Source organism: Rattus rattus, chromosome 1, assembly GCF_011064425.1.
Source record: "Rattus rattus isolate New Zealand chromosome 1, Rrattus_CSIRO_v1, whole genome shotgun sequence".
Taxonomy (NCBI): domain Eukaryota; kingdom Metazoa; phylum Chordata; class Mammalia; order Rodentia; family Muridae; genus Rattus; species Rattus rattus.
The window spans coordinates 55447836-55465602 of NC_046154.1; the positions used below are offsets into that span (position 1 = coordinate 55447836).

Genomic DNA, 17767 nt, shown 5'->3' on the forward strand with positions numbered 1-17767 from the left:
GATCTATCTTTCATATGTATTTTAAAGTTAATTTATTCTTTTTTTCATAAAGGTTTGAAATTGAAATTGAGCCCATTTTTGCAAGTTTGGCTTTATATGATGTCAAGGAGAAGAAGAAGGTAAGTCTCTGGGATTTGGTTGCAGTCATTGTCACAATCATAAGTTTTAGAGACCTGCTTACATACTGCTTGTTTCATAAGATAAACAAATAGTGACTCCTCAAACATTACCAATTGAAAAGGAAAACAGAAATCTAACTTTTCAGGACTAGTTCAATATTTCATCTTATAGAAAATACTTTAGTTGAAACGTATTTTATTTTTTTTTTAAATTGAAAAAGTCCTCAAAGCAAATGGCAGAAGCAATTTTTCTTTTGATTTTTTTAAATTTACATTTCAAATGTTATTTGCTTTCCTGGTTTTCTGGACATAAGGCCCCTATCCCATCCCCTCTCCCCTTTTCTATGAGGGCATTCCCCCACATCACCCACCCACCCCTTCCCACCTCCCTGCCCTGACATTCCCCTACACTGGGGGGTCCAGCCTTGGCAGAAGCAATTTTTAGGAACTAGATATGCTAATGTAGGAAAGGCATTGTATGAAAGCAGTATAGAAGAACATAAGCGTGGTGATCTCTGAGGTTCATTGACACAGTTTGGAACCTCTAATGGCCTGCTGCTTTACGTAAGTTTAGGTGGTGTGTCTGAAGTGAGTCTAGCTTTACTGTGCTGTTCTTACTATGCTTTGGAGCTTTCAGGGGCATCAGACAGATTTCTCCCTGTTTGTTTACTTTCTTCTCCCTCTCCCTTAGCTCTCCCTACCCCTTCCTCCCTTCTTTCTGCAGTGCAAGGAATGGAGTCCAGGGCTCTGAGCTTTCGAGCCTGGGGTCCAGCGCTCAGCCACATCTCTGAGAACCTAGCATTTCTTATTTTCACACTAAGTCACTCTGGGGTAGAAACTCGGAAGTGCCTTCACTATCACGCATGGCCTGTGATGGATTTCTTGAGGAGAACTTGCTCTAGTAGCTTATATTTGTAAAATGGAAGCTGCCGAGAGTTATGAACATAGAGTTTTACAGTTGAGTTTGTAGTCCTTCATCACGGTGCTGGTTGCCTTGGCTGTACTTGTAACTAAGGAACGTGAGGTATGACTCCAGAGAATGTGTCCCATGTTCTAGGCCAGAGCAGCTTAACAGTTTTTGGTTTTGATACAGATACGTAGATTGGTCTCAGTGAAATATATAATCAACTGAATTTTAATGAAGTGTTTTGGACTGTTTTATTATCTAATAGCTTTAAGACTATATAATTTTTGTGCACATTAAACTTTGTATTAATATAAACATTTAATATCTGAATGTATTTTTCAGATTTCAGAGAATTTTTATTTTGACCTTAATTCAGAACAGATGAAGGGACTGTTACGGCCACATGTACCTCCTGCTGCCATTACTACTCTGGCAAGATCAGCCATTTTTTCTATAACTTATCCTTCCCAAGATGTCTTTCTTGTGATAAAGGTGAGAATATCTTTAACATGTGTTTGTTTGGTGTCTACTCCTGTCTTCGTCAATACTGCAAACTTAGAAAGGACAATACCTGTCTTGGTTTTGTGTTTAATACTTTGCAGTACCACATTGGACATAGCCATAGTTACAACCTAACTTTTCCTGAATGCAAAGTAGTATTGATTATGTTTCTTCAGTCAAACAACATGGGTTTATCTTAAGGGATTGCCTCACGTGATTGTGATTGTGAGAGCTGACAGTTGCCCTATTCTTAGGGCAAGCTGCTAAGAGCTAGATGTTATTGAAGTCTTGCGTCCAGAGTTCACACGCTAACAGTCTGATTAATCAGACTCAGGCCTGATTGCTGTTATGGTTTTCTTCAGGAAAACTCAGTCTTGTTCATAAAGTCCTTAGCTGATTAGATGAGACCCAGCTCCTGGAGTAGAGACTGATCAACTCTACTCAAGGGCTACCGTTTTAATTGTTAATAATCTCTAGAGAATACTTTCACAGCAACATTTAGAGAAATGTTAGACCACATAACTGAGGACCCGGTCTGTGTAAATTAACTCTCTTAGTTAGTATATAGCACTTATGTCAAAGTCATATAGATACGAAAGCTAAAACCATTGTCATAGGTCATTGATTGACAGAGAGTTTTGACTGTCAACCTGTTGACCACCAGATATGCTATCTGGGCATAGAGGCAGGATGGTTGGAAGGTTGAGGCTAGCAAGAGCCTATCTTTTAAAAAGGAAAACAAAATGAAAATAACAACCATAAAACACTCCAAGCATATTCACCCAGAAAGTAATTATAAATTCCAGACACCAGCCAGGCCTAATAATAGAGGTCTATGATTCCAGTTTGGTAGGCTGAGGCAGAGGAATTGCATGTTCAAGGCTCCATTGGGTTATAGAGTGAGTTTAAGGCTAGCCTGGGCTACTTTAGTAGAACTTTCTCAAAATAAAAGGTAAAATGAAGGCTGGGGATAGAGTCTAGTGTTGAGCGATAGAGCAGTTGTCTAGTGTGGACATGGGGCCCTAGGTTCAGTCCGCAGCACTGGGAGGATAAATTCAAATGCCACTACTGTGCCACTACCATGTGTGCCTTAGACTAGTCGGGACCAGCAGATGGCTCTGCAGGTCTGACAGTTCTCACTGCCAGTCCCAACTACCAGGGCTTGTTCCACATGGTTGAAGAAGAGAACTGCCTTTCACATGAGTGCCATGGCATGCATGTTGGTGCCCTCTCCTTCACAGACAAAATAAGTAAATGAATTTAAAACATAAACAGAAGAATTTGTTTACTTGACTTTGGTTAAGTTGACCTTGACTTGAGAGCAGCCTAAAATGTATATTCCTTAGTCACTATATAAAATTATTATAGAGGTAATGACATTTTTAATAAGATTATAAAGTAGATTTTCATAAATGAGTCCTTTTTACCCACAGGAATAATGCCCCAGTTTGTTGGCTGCATTCCTATGAATTAAGGTTAAGATTAGGTTTAGTTTCAGTTAATCGTCCTGGAGAAATTCACTTCAGAAACTCCTCTTAGATGAGGTGACTTCTGCAGGCTCGGGCGGGGCCACATTTAGTCACGTCTTCAGCCTAGTACAGCAGGGCAGGCGCATCTGGGAGTTTGAGGCCAGCCTAGTGTACATAGTAAGTTCCAGGACAGCCAGGATTATATAGAGAGACCCTGTCTTCAAATACCCAAAATATTAATAGTATTATGATTTAAGCTATACTATATTAATAAGTAGAATAATATATTATTTTGAAAATGAATATAAGTAAGAAATATAGTTAATTTTATACGTGGAGAATGGCACATTATTATAAGCTAGATGATTTTGAAAGAAATGAGCTATTATGGCAATGATGTATGGAATATAGGCTGCTGGGAAATAAAGTGATTTAGTTGTCATAATGAAGGTAAATGGCTTTTAAGATAGCAATTAAAAGCATTGAATGTAAATATTCTGTATAAAGAAATAGATCATGCTAAACTTAAATGATGCAATACCATAATTTGAAAAATTATGTTATGTAACAACATATATTTATTGAAAATAATTATATTCATAAAATATAAGCAAATGTATGTTTGTATGTATGCACATACATACACATATCTCTCTCTCTCCCTCTCTGTACATATCTCTCTCTCTCCCTCTCTGTACATATCTCTCTCTCTCTCTTTCTCTCTCCCTCCTTCCCTCCTTCTCCCCTATCTTCCCAAGAATAGCATTTGATATAAGGTTCAGTCCATCATTATCCTTCCTCCCTTTCTTTCTTTCTCTCTCTCTCTCTCTCTCTCTCTTTCTTTCTTTCTAAGATTTATTTATTTCTTATGATAGTGTTTTGCCTGCATGAATGCCTACACACCAGAAAAGGGCATCAGATCCCATTACAGATGGTTGTGAGCCACCATGTGGTTGCTGGGATTTGAACTCAGGACCTTGGGAAGAGCAGCCAGTGCTCTTAACCTCCGAGCCATCTCTCCAGCCCTGATTATCATTTCCTGAGGTGAAATTTCCTTAGCACTTGTATTGGATACTTACTGCTGTACAAGAACAGAAAGGACATCCAGTGGGCTGTAATGAAAAGCCTTTATTCATAATTCTATTTACGGTTCCTGTATATGTATTTATATGTCTGATTTGTGTGTTGGTCAGCCAGTCTGGGCTATACTGTTTCAGATGTTTGTGTTTGTGTGTATGTAGGTTGTCTGGAATCAGTTGATTTAGCCAGAGATGGAGATGTTCTCTGTTTGAGTCATTTTTAGCAGTAAAATCTTGATCTTTGTAGACATACCAAAGAGTATTTCATGGTGTGAATTATGACAACTTGTTCATTATATACTAGCTGGGGACATATTTCATTGAAATTTGTGTCTTTCATGTTAATTCAGTGAACATTTGCAATCTATTAAGAAGATATCTGAATTCATTCGCTTTAGCGTCTTCTGAGGAATTGAAGTGTGGTTGATATACCCATTTCAGACTTCATTGGAGAAAACTGATTTTCTCTGCCAGCAGGTATCAGTTGCAGAAATGTCTTGGTTAAGGGTTGGACCCCATACCCATTTCCTGCCTCAGTGCTGAGACCCCATCTGCTTTGAAATTGTGCAGGCCCTGGTGTGCAGTCACAGTGTCTGTGAGTTCATGTGTGCATCAGTCCTGCTACATGTGGAAGAAACTATTTCTTTGTAATCATCCACCATCTATGAGATTTTCCATGTGTATCTTGAGCCTCGAGGGGCGTAGTATGATAAAGTCAGTTCTTAGTGTTTGTATCAGAAGTCCTTTACGAACTGAGCCAGCTCCCTAGCCTTATTTTTAAAAAGAGGTGAAATTTAAAAATTCCCAGGAATGTGAGGTATTTTAGAGAAATATGGGAATTGAAAGAAACATCTATTTAGTCAGTTAAGACTATTATTATTGTGGGGAGGGCTAGGGAGGTGGCCTAGTGGTGAAGCAGTGCAGCTAATGCCTCTCACTTCCGAGGAAACCTACATGTGGTGCCTTAATTTGCTTCATATTGTAGTGACCATGATTAAAAGCAATTAGGGGAGTAAATGGTCTAAAAAATTTTTATTTGTGGTAAAATTGCAATTTATAATCTTAACCATTTTTTGGTGTACAGATCAGTATTAAGTATCTTCATACCATGTTGTAATCAGTCTCCAGAAGATTTCGGTTCAGAGAAGGAAAACTTAGGACTCCTTATTAAAGCTTGTCCCATTCTGTGCAAGTCCTCATTGTATTTTGTGTTTGTTAAGTGGACTTGTTGAGATACCTTATGGAAGTGGAGTCATACAATGTTTGTCTTCTCGAGCCTGGCTAATTTAACAGAGCGTGGTTTCAAGGTTTGTCCAGGTTTGGACACATGTTAGGCTGCATTTTATTTGAATAATATGTCCTAGGATAGTATGCTCTGTGTGTGTGCATGCTACCATACCTATTTATCTGTTTATCCAAGTTAGTGGATATTTAGATTTTTAAATTGTTTTCTTTTCCCTTTTTTTTGAGGTGGGCAGTGTAAATAATGCTTTTATAAGAAAAGCTCTATAACATTTTATATTCAAACCATAACATTTAACTCCTGGCTCCATAGGCTCATGCAAAACACATTGAGTCCAAAGTCTCATGGTCTTTAACAAGAATGCCTTGGAAGTCCATTCTTTGACTGGATTGGTCTCTTAGCCTTGAGCCTCTGTAATACCGACACAGACAATAAAAACAATCCACAAACTTCCAGAGTACAGTGACACACAGCAGGTATTTCCCTTCGGATGGAAGGTATCGAAGCAGGCCATGGAAAGATCAGACTGAATTCTTCTACTTTTCTTTAGATCGTATGAACCCCATGATCAACACAGCAACAGCCCCACTTCTGATACCATTTTCTGCATTCATTACTTTTTCTTGTTGGTCTTATCAAATAACTAACAACAGGTAGCTTAGGAAGGAAGATCTCATTTTGGCTTCCAGGTTGAGAGGATACCTGCAATAGAGAGAAGGCACAATAGCAGATAGCACTGTGGTGACGAGGGTGCAGTTGGGGCTCCTCACATTTATTTCCTTCCTTCCTTCCTTCCTTCCTTCCTTCCTTCCTTCCTTCCTTCTTCCTCCCTCCCTCCCTCCCTCCCTCCCTCCCCCTCCTCCCTCCTCCCTCCCTCCCTCCTTCTCTCCTTCCTTTCTTCCTTTCTTAAATTGGATAATTTTTATTTACAGTTCAGATGTTATTCCCTTTCCTGGTTTTCCATCCATAAACCCCCTATCCCATCCCTCTCCCCTTCTTCTATGAGGGTGTTCCCCTCACCAACCACACCCCCTTTCCCGCCTCCCCACCCTGACATTCCCCTACACTGGGGGGGTCCAGCCTTGGCAGGACCGAGGGCTTCATACCTTGTTGAACTGGAGCAGAGAGCAGACAGGATGAGTAAGTAGGCTTCAACCTCAATGCCTTCCCCAGATGACCTAATTTTTCTGGCCAACCTAGTCCTCTTATGTGTTCCACAATCTTCAGAACATCCCTCCCGGCTGGAGCCCAGTGTTGAGCTTACTTGAGATACTTTACAAGTCTTTGTTCTTTGGTCAGTTGGATTCCTCATCCTCACTACTGTTGGACCTGAGTCGTTGACCTCTTTCTGCATCTGAAGTACTTGTTTGCAGTGAGACGGATGCTTTGCACAGAATTTTATCTCATTCTTAAGGTTTTTCTTTTCGTTTCGCTTATTTTGTCCTTTAATGTAGTAAGCATCAGTCAGTTTGTTTTTACCCATATCCCAGTACTGTAGTGCACATACATAGCATACATACATACATGCAGGGAGAAGAGTCATACACATACGTTTTAATTGACTTCATGCAAGGGTTAGCCTGGATTTCTCTCCTGTTCCATTGTGTGCATATCTTACTTATTCATTATAGTTACCTCAGTGTGACCAATTACTGACAGATATGGGAGAAAAGGTTTGTGTTGGCTAATTGTTTCAGAGGACTCCAGCACAGATGCCTGAGAACCACAAGGGAGGGAGGATCTGTTTGGCTTATGGTTGCAGAAGGTTTCAGCCATTGAAACATTTGTCAGAATAAAGGGGGAAATACTTATTTTGGCTTAAATTTCAGAGGAAATTCCAGTCCGTTTGGGGAAGCAGAGTAGAGAAGGTTCTGTGGCTGTAGGTGCATGAAAGGACATTTCTTTACATTGTGGTTTTCCAGAGAGCAGAGGATGCTTGACTGGAACCTCAGGCTACTTCAACTAGGCTCCACTTCTTAAGTGCTCAGAGCCGGAAAGCCTGTGGCTGGCGTTCTAGATTTAAAGTGCAGCCTTTGCCTTCATTCACGGCCTCGGTTCTGCTCTTCAATCTCATCTGTGAAGTTAGGTCTGGTTTGCTTTTCTTTAAGCTATGGATTTCTCTTGCGATTTCTTTTCACATTTATGATGGATCATGCTACTTCAGTCAAAATCATTGGGGTAGTGATAGGAATTTCATTAATTATGCACGTCTTAGGCAACATGGGATTCCTAATTCTATTAAATCTTTTACTTCTTGAATTTGGAATATTTTTGGAATTTTTATGCTTTTATTTCTTTAAGCAACATTTTACTATTTTCATCGTATAGATTTTTAACTTCCTTGGTTAAGTTTATTCCTAAATATTTTATTATTGAAATGCTGTTATCTGTAGAATTGCTTTTTTTATTTGCTTTTTTAGAATCCTCATTGTTAATGTGTATACTTTGTATACTGAAACTTTTTTGTATTTGGTTTTTAGTTTTGATAGTTTTTTGTTTGTTTATTGTTTTTGAGGCAAAATTTCACTATGCGGCCCAGGCTAGTTTAGAATGTGCTAGGCCTGAGGTGGGTGGCCCTGATTCTCTTGAATGATTGGATAGCAGGCAGTGAGGCATACTCAACTGTGGGCAGCATATATCATGATATTTTTTCTTTATTTGCATGAAATCGTTAGAGTTTTCCATGTAAAAGAGCATGCTGTCAGAAACAATGTTGGTGATGATGATGATGTGATGTGGTGATGGTGATGGTGATGGTACTGGTGATGATTCACTCACCTTTAATCCCAGCACTTGAGCGGCAGAGGCAGGTGGATCTCTGAGTTTGAGGTTTGCAAAGCAAATTCCAGCAGGCCAGGCCTACAGAAAGAAACCCTGCCTCAGAAAAACAACAACAACCAAGGTCCCGCTGTCAGCAGAAATCATTTTATTTCCCTTCTTCCTTTCCATCTTATGTGTCTGTTACTCTGTTGCTTGTCTGATTGCTCTGGCTTTAAACCCAGCATGGGTTCGTATAGAAAATGCTAAACTGGGTATTCTTGTCTTGTTCCTAATTTTAGAGGGAATTTAAGTTTTGAGCCACCCTTGAGAATGCTCGCTGTGGGCTTTTCATGTACAGCCTTTTCATATTGAAAGTTTCCTTACACTCATAGTTGGTTGAGCATTTCTATTGGGAAATTATTCTGAATTATTTTTCGGATCCATTTTTGGCACAAATTTGACCATTCCCCTTTCCCATGTTATTCTATTAATGTGTGATATATTTATTTTTAATATATTGAATTATCCTTGCATTTCTGACTGAGTGTTTTTATTTTTAAAACCTTAGCTAAACTTTTCTGTTTTTGTCTTCCGACAGCTAGAAAAAGTCCTACAGCAAGGAGACATTGGGGAGTGTGCAGAACCATATATGATTTTCAAAGAAGCTGATGCCACCAAGGTACCATGTCAGACCCTCATTTTCCCGTATCACTCCTAATGTAATTTTGGAAAAATAAACACATATAAATCCTTTTAAAAATTTCCAATGCTAATTCACTTTTTTCTGTTTGTCTACTTCCTTTTGTCCTGTTACCACATTGTCTTTGTCATTTAGCTTGTTTTATGTCCCATGCTAGACTTAAAAATCTCTTTTACCTGTTGGGGGATGGGTAGAGAGATAACCTGTGGGTAGAGGCATTCGCTTTTCAAGTCTGATGACCGTAGCTTGACCCCAGACTCCAGAATGTTGTTTTCTGAACTTGATGACACATACAATGAAACACTCCTCCCAGGACACAAACCCATACACCAAGAGTATTAGCAGTAATAGTAATTTAAATACAGCTTAAAAATTATTTTTGTTGATGAGAGCAAAGCTAATTGAATTTAAAATTTCTTTTATTTAAAAGTTCTTTTATTTACCAAATAGTGATATTGATGAAACTTCCAGCATTGATTTTGTAATCTTGAGAGAAAGAAAGATGGGCAAGCATCACATGCACACATGTCTCTATATCACATGCACACATGTCTCTATATCACATGTCTCATCACATGTCTCTATATCACATGCACACATGTCTCTATATCACATGCACACATGTCTGTATCACATGCACACATGTCTCTGTAGCACATGCACACATGTCTCTATAGCACATGCACACATGTCTCTGTATCACATGCACACATGTCTCTATACATGTCTCTATAGCACATGCACACATGTCTCTGTATCACATGCACACGTCTCTGTATCACATGCACACATGTCTCTGTATCACATGCACACATGTCTCTATATCATATGCACACATGTCTCTATATCACATGCACACATGTCTCTATATCACATGCACACTGTCTCTATATCACATGCACTCATATCTCTATATCACATGCACACATGTCTGTATCACATGCACACATGTCTGTATCACATGCACACATGTATCTATATCACATGCACTCATATCTCTATATCACATGCACACATGTGTCTATATCACATGCACACATGTCTCTACATCACATGCACACATGTCTATATCACATGCACACATGTCTCTATATCACATGCACACATGTCTCTATATCACATGCACTCATGTCTCTATATCACATGCACACATGTATCTATATCATATGCACACATGTCTCTATCACAAGGTGAGCAAAGGAGCAGAGCTGTGTTCTCATCTGCAGCTGCCGACAGTATAGGGTCCAGGCTGTGACTTGTTACGCTGGAATGGATAGAGTAGCTGAGCTAATTTTAAACACCATGAGGTGGGAACAAAAATACTTTAGCATGAATTTAGCTAACAGCCCATGACCAGAAAAGCATATCAGGAGCTCAAGTCTTTGAACAAACAGTGTTTTAAAGCAAGTTTTGAAGGAGACAGTTATTTTAGATAGTTTGAAGAAAGACTCAAGTTGTTGTTCTGGAGTTCATAAAGACAAAACTTTTTCTAGATTTCTCTCTTTCCTAGTTGTTCTGGTATTAAATTTTGTGTTAAAGAGACTTTTACGTTTCCTTTCCTAAAAAGACTTCCTGCAGGACATGCACGTGGCTCTAAGCCCCTTTTTCCCCTGCCAAGACGACATAATCACAGAGGGGACTGCAGTGCCTTTGCTGCCTGTTTGCAGAGAGTTGAGGTGTGGTGTTGAATAGTACCTTGTGTAACGTTCTTTCCCCTTCACACATGCTCAGCCTGAGTTTTGCTGTCTTCGCTGAGATATTAAGCACTTTTTAACCTGCCCTTGATAATGTGTGAAATAGACCTTAGGTCATTTCTTTCAAGTGTGATCATGGATCAAGTTCTGTTTTACAGAATAAGGAAAAATTGGAGAAGCTGAAAAGTCAAGCCGACCAGTTTTGCCAAAGACTTGGGAAATACCGCATGCCCTTTGCTTGGACTGCGATCCATTTAATGAATATTGTTAGCAGTGCTGGCAGCTTAGAGAGAGACTCCACCGAAGTCGAGATCAGCACTGGAGGTAAGAATGGATATTGTTTCTAAAGTAGTGATCTCTGCCCCAGGAGAGGCGACAGCTGTGTCAGTTGTAGCCTGGGCAGTGTGCTGTGACTTGGTAAACGATTTCCTTAGCTGGAGCTGGTGCCACACCTCTAATCCCAGGTGCTCAGGCCAGTCTGCATCTGCTTCATTTCAGGGCAGCCCAGGCTTCATCCATGAGGCCCTGCCACTCCCTCACCCTAAACCAAAACAAAAAAGAGAGAAATAGGAAAAGAACTTTAAATATACTATGTTTACATATTATTCAAGTCACTCAGTTTGCTGCAGTCACAGGCACCATGACAGTTGATATTTGGAACATGTTCATACCCATTAACAATCACTCCTCATTTTCCCCAAATTCCTAAGCCCATTCCTGAACAACCACTAGAATATTTGTTTTCTTTACGGATTTGTCTGTTCCAGACATTTAATATGAACAATTGAATAGTGTTTGGTGTTTTGTGAAGCTTGTTTCATATAGCATGGTGTTTTCACAGGTATTAACCACGGGTAGGTGACTGTTGGCGTTTGATTTCCTTTTGTTGTCATGATTCTCCCTTATATTTATATACTGCACTTTAATTATTTATTGTTGATGATAATTTGAGTTGTTATGAATAATAGCACAGTGAGCAATCATGGGTCAGCTGTTCTCAGGTCTCTGGTACTGGGAATTAAACCCATGACCTCTCATGCATGCTAAGCAAAGCACTCTACCACTGAACTACATTCCCAGTCTTTGTAAAAGCTGTTGCATATTGTGCGTTTGACTATATAGCTAGAAACGAAGTTGCCCCATCATGTGATAATTCTTCAATAAAGATTCTGAGGCTGTCAAACTATCTTCCAGTATGGCTGCACTTTAAAATTTCTGCCAGTGGTGTATAAAAGTTCCTCTTTCTTCTTACCCTTGCCAGGACTGCATGCCGTCTGGTTTTAACCATAACATCCTAGTGCAGGTTAGCAGCATCTCATCCTGCACTGGACTTCTTTTCTTCTCTGGTAGCTAACGATGTTAGGTGTAGTCTTGTGTGTTTTTGCTCTTTGTGGTCCTCTTTGGAAAAATACATATTTATATACTTTGACCATTTTAAAAGCTTTTTAAAAAAATAACTTTATTAATGCTTCACTTTTAATTGCTTTTTTTTTTTTTTTCGGAGATGGGGACCGAACCCAGGGCCTTGCGCGCTAGGCAAGCGCTCTACCACTGAGCTAAATCCCCAACCCCAGTGCTTTACTTTTAAATGGGGGTTTTTCACCTTTCTGTTTTTGAAGTATTCTACAATTTTTTTTGTTTCATTATCATATAACCATTTCTACTGGTAAATCTAATGATTGATGAAATCTAGTGTAGTAATTTTAGTGCTCTGTGTTTTCCCCTTCATTTTAATCAAAAAGGCTTGTCGGTTTTTAATAAACTGATTACCATGTTTTTCCAGTTTCTGTTTCACTTATCTCCACTCTCTGCTGCCCTTTTGCAATGTTTTCTCCTTTGGATTTAGTTTCTGCTTCTGAGAAAAGGTTTCGGCATATCATGGTCTTCATGACTTGGCTTTCCCAGTGTTGGCATGGAGACATGGATAATCATGCCCAGATGTTCAGATACATAGTTCCTTAAAGTGTGAGATGAGATGTAATTACTGACTTGAGACTCTGTTTTCTTTATTTTAAGTTTGAATCTTGCTGTTAGCATAGGCTGGCCTTGAATTTGCCATTCTCCCACTGTCTTCCAAGTCTCGGGGTTACCAGCCTGTGCTATCAGGTCAGCTTGAAATACTTCTTTTCACTAGAAGCATTTCTACTTGTCTCTTGCCCTGGAGCCCTGCTGTAGCAGTCTCACACATACTTTGGTGTGTTGCATCTCCATACATCTTACTTTATAATTTCCCTTGGGAACAACTCCTCCTAGTAACTTTTTAGAGAGAGAGAGAGAGAGAGAGAGAGAGAGAGAGAGAGAGAGAGAGAGATGTGTGTGTGTGTGTGTGTGTGTGTGTGTGTGTGGTTTTTTCAACTGTGCATATTTGTGAATCCCCTAACTTTTCTTTTATTGTTAATTTATAGTTTAGAATTATCCAATTCTTAGTAAATAATTTCATCCTTTTGGTCTTTTCATATCTTGTCTTATATTGTGGAGAATGATCTGTAAGTGCTCAAAAATAATGTGTATTCTGCTTTTTCTTATTAGAGTCTGGTCTGTCATTGCTTAGCTATTTTTTAAAGTTTTCTCTTTTGCTAATCTTTAATAGCATTGTTCTTTTAGTTTACAAAAATGGGCATATCTTGTATGTGTGAGGCCTTGGTTTGCATACCTTCATAAGGAAAAAGGACAAAAAGAAGTGGAGGAGGAAGAAGAAGAGGAGGAATAAGAAGAGGAAGGAAGAAGAAGAGGAAGAGGAGGAAGAGGAGAAAGAAGAAGAAGAGGAGGAGGAGGAGGATGAGGAGGAAGATTATCTTGTAAAGACTTTGAACTTGCAACTTGTCTTTTGAATTTGTTTCAATCTGAATCAGCGAAGGCTGATTTGCCATTAATTATATTTCATTTTGATGGGTATTTCATAATGAGTCCATAGTTCCTTCTAGCTGATTTACACCATCTTCGGTTGTGCATGGAGATCGTTATATGTTAAGAGACTTATTAAGAGACTTTGTATTGTAGAAGTGACAACCAGCTGATTCAGATGGATTTGTGTACTATAACTTACAAGATGAGCAAAATAGCTTTGCACATTAATGGATTATTTCTTATGTTGGGAAAGCTAATTAAAAACAATTTTACTTCTTATGAAACTGACAATTGTTTTATCTGCTCTTTGGTAGAACGAAAGGGTTCTTGGTCAGAGAGGAGAAATTCTAGTCTTGTTGGTCGACGGTCCCTCGAGAGGACAGCCAGTGGCGATGATGCTTGCAACCTGACCAGCTTCCGGCCTGCCACCCTCACTGTGGCAAACTTTTTTAAGCAGGTAATATTTTATCATGTGGGGGCTCTGGGGAGGTGCTTGTACAAGGTTTCACTTTCTTTAAGGAGAGTGGTAACTGTTCTGTGCATATGTATAATGTCAAGAACTTCGAACAAATTTAAGGATGAAGATGAATATGAGTAAAAACTAGTAAAATATGAAAATAATTGCCATTGTACCCACTTTATCACTTACGTTATTTAAATGCTGACATTGACATTTTCATGCATCAAAACCTGTCTTTCACATCTATATCTTATTCAGTTGTAATGGTGAACTTTTTATTTTAATTTTTATTATTTGAAATTATGTTTATGGGTATGTGTAGCTAGTGCAGGTGCTTGTAGAGGCCAGAGACATCAGACTGTCCTGTAGCTACAGCTGCGGATGGTTATGAGCCACCCAATATGGGGTTAGAAAATAAATTGGTCCTCTTGCAGGAATAGCACATACTCTGGCTCCAGACACTGATGCATGGGGAGTTGTCCAGAGTCATGTAGCCCCCCACCAGGTGTTGGTCTTAATGGTCTTGTCTGCGGTTTGCGAATAGAAACCCCCTTTCTGTGCTGAAATACAGTGTTGTAGAGGAAGATATCTGTATCTGATATACTCTTTCCATCAGACATTTTCTCACAGATCTGTTCTGTCCACTTCAAATCAAATCAGTGTTTTTCACATGTCATTTCATGGAAATCAATTTAGTATGTAACATACAGCTTCAAAAAGTAGATCTAAAAAAAATCTTAAAAAAAAAAGAGCATTTCATATATTCAGTTTAAATGTTGTTTCACAGAGCCTTCATTTTTCCTGTTTCTTTAATATGAATACTTTTGTTTATGTATGTATACATTGGCTTTTGATGTCAAATGGGTTTTATATTGTGAATCAAGATAAAAAATATGTTTTATGTAATCAGATGACCCAGAACTAATTGAAGAATGAGGAGAAAACTTGTATTAGTGTAACAGATGACAGACTAGTAAGATCTATGAACCGTAAATTTGGGGGCAGATTAAAGAAAATGTTAAGAATTGTCTCCGTATTCCTCCTCCTGAGGTGCTATTCTGAGTGAGAAGAGGACACCCTAACTTACTGATGTGCTGTACTTGAAGGGACAAGAGCAGAATGTGCTTTGCATTAGAGAGGTCTTTTTGAAGCCCTGCTTGGTCAGCAGGTCTGGGAGAGTGGAGGAATGTGTCCAGTACAGGGGTCTTTAAACTGTGGACAGCAGTGAAGATGGGAGGACTGTGATTGGCCAGACACAGGTGCTGAGTTAGCAGTTCAGCCGTAGGATGTGCCATCTCCCTCTGCTCAGCCTGCTGGGCTACAGCGTCAGCCCCCTCCATTTACAGTTAGCCATTTGCTTCTGTGGTCATGCTGGCCCTTGAACTGGTGGTACATCAGGAGGTGAGCAGCCGTCCCCCATGGTTCTGCTTATACAGCTATTATTTTTGTGCATTTGCTATTTAACAAAATTACATTTGAAATGTAAATTTTATTTTCTTTTTGTATTTATGTATGTATGTATGTACGTACATACGTATGTACATATGTGCCTGGTGTCAGTGAAGGTCAGAAGAGGGCATCATATTCTCTGGAACTGGGACTGCAGAAGGTCTTGAGCCACTATGTAGGTGCTGGGACTCAGACTTGGATCCTTCGCAAGAGCAGCAAATACTTTAAATCACTAAGCCATCTTTTCAGACCCTAAAAAGAAACTTTAAAGTTTTATTTAACTTAATAAAACCTAACAGGCTGTCCATATTGGTGGTAATATGCAATATTTTATCATATGCGTACAATATATGATGCTTATAAGCTTAAATATTTATAGCTCTTCAAATATTGGATACATCTTTATTGTGACAGCTATACTTTCTCATAGTGTTTTGAAATTAGAGTTCATTATTCTGACCTATAATCATTCTGTTAGATGGATGCACGTTCAGGGTACGGTTTTCAGTACTAGCTGTTGGATAGAGCACAAAGTGCTCTTAAACAACCCACAGGGCCGTGGGAAGTATTGCCGTTGATGCTCTTTATCCGAAATATCCAGCCAGGAGTACCTATTACTTTTATAAGTATTTTTAAATAGTTAGAAAATTACACATCACAGAAATGCAAATCAAGTAAAAAGCAGAGGCTGTACTTTAACAGAGTAGAATTCAAGGATAAATTTTTTCTAAGTGAGATTCAACCCCTTCTCCCAGTTTATGAGAACTTATCTGTAGTTGTGGTATAGTTAATCATGTAAGGTTCAAATGCACCAACCCAAAATTATAAGAAATACACAGAAATTTTTGTTAAAGACATGTGTTCTATATGTTAGTAAACAGGTTTTTGTTTGCTTCAGGGGTACACATAACAAGTAACAATCGAGTACGCTGGGGGAGAGTGTCAGCTCAACCTCTCGTGAGTTCAGCTTCCCCACATTTGGAGGTTGGCTCATCTCGATTGGTTCCTAGGAAAAACCAGCTTTTCCATCTACTAGAGGCAGAAATTCAGGGGAGGGAGAGCTGGGATGTGTGACTTGCTTTATAAGTCTCAGTTTTTATATTTGCTCAATGACAGGAGGGAGGTACAAAGCCAAGCATTGGGAAGAAAATTATGTCTCACCCAGTAAAAGGCACAAAAACAGATCCTCATCATCACTAACGAATAGAGACTGGTATTATATTTTAATAATTAAGTAAATAAAAGTAAGTCTAGAAAAACCCTTGAGTGTATTAATGAATAAATCTTGAATATCTGTATTCTGTGCTCAGTAAAGAGAATATGTTGTTTTAGCAACTGATGGAAAACTTACATTCATTAATCACATAAAGCTCCTGAATTTTTTTAAAGCCTTATTTTCTACCTGTACTTCAGTAAAAGAACTATTTTAGAGGTAGTATCTACAGAGAGTCACTATTTAGACATTAAAAAAATCACTTCCAGGCTGGAGAGATGGCTCAGCGGTTAAGAGCACTGACCGCTTTTCCAAAGGTCCTGAGTTCAATTCCCAGCAACCACATGGTGGCTCACAACCATCTGAAATGAGATCTGGGGTCATCTTCCTGCCTGCAGGCATATGCAGACAGAAAGCTGTATGATGTATACATAAATATTCAAAAAACTGTTAAAAAAAATCACTTCCCCAAATAATGGTACACAGGGAGGTTGTCTCCCATGTTATGAGTAAGTGGGAGCTAGCTCAGTGCCAGCTTCCAGAGACAAAGAGGCTGAAATATGTCCATGACAATGAAATGAGAGCACATTGTAGACAATACCCATGTCCCAGCAAAATGCCACAAAGCAGGCCATGATTTTCTTTCCTAATCATTGTATGTGGAAGGAAAAATTAAACTCTATGTAATTCTTCTCTGTCTCTGTCTCTGTCTCTGTCTCGCCTTCCATCTTCAGTTGTGGTCATTTGGAGGTTCTCTCTCTGGTCTTCATGTCAGGATAGCTGTGCTTTTCCTACCATCATTATATTTATTACTCATTTTTGTGAAAATATAATGTATAAAGATTGTGCATTTCAGAAGTTTTAGAATATAAACTTGAAAGACATACTCTCAATTGTGATGTCTCTGTAACTGTCCCATGTCCTTGTATTTGTCTCCTTTTGGTTCTCTAACAGCTGCATTTGTAGTTTTCCTGTTATACCCTCCCTACCTCTAATTTGCATTGGCTATCTGTATGCTAGATGTCCTATCATAATTTATAAGCTAAGTAATAGATCATAACTGTGTACATAAGTTAAAATGGTTGGGATCGTTACAAATCTCAGTCAGGTTTGAAACAAGAGATTCGTTCTCCTGCTATCTTTCCCTCTGACAGACTGTACAGGAGCAGCACTTATCTCCTCCTTTTGTTTTAGTAAATACTGTTCTCCATGTCATTGAATTCAGGAAGGAGACCGCTTAAGCGATGAGGATTTGTATAAGTTTCTTGCTGATATGAGAAGGCCATCTTCTGTCTTACGGAGGCTGAGACCAATTACAGGTATTTT

At 38.9% G+C, this 17767-nt stretch overlaps 1 protein-coding gene across 3 annotated transcripts in view; it reads left to right on the forward strand.

Moving 5' to 3' along the window:
* The window catches only part of Dock7 (dedicator of cytokinesis 7), a 170472-nt gene that overhangs the window by 42665 nt on the left and 110040 nt on the right, over positions 1-17767 (forward strand). For all 3 annotated transcript variants that reach the window (XM_032901792.1, XM_032901790.1, XM_032901794.1), the window contains exons 8-13: positions 53-119; positions 1369-1518; positions 8677-8757; positions 10631-10796; positions 13634-13776; positions 17667-17760. In XM_032901792.1, the coding sequence (XP_032757683.1) occupies positions 53-119; positions 1369-1518; positions 8677-8757; positions 10631-10796; positions 13634-13776; positions 17667-17760 (701 nt within the window). The remainder of the gene's footprint in view (positions 1-52; positions 120-1368; positions 1519-8676; positions 8758-10630; positions 10797-13633; positions 13777-17666; positions 17761-17767) is intronic.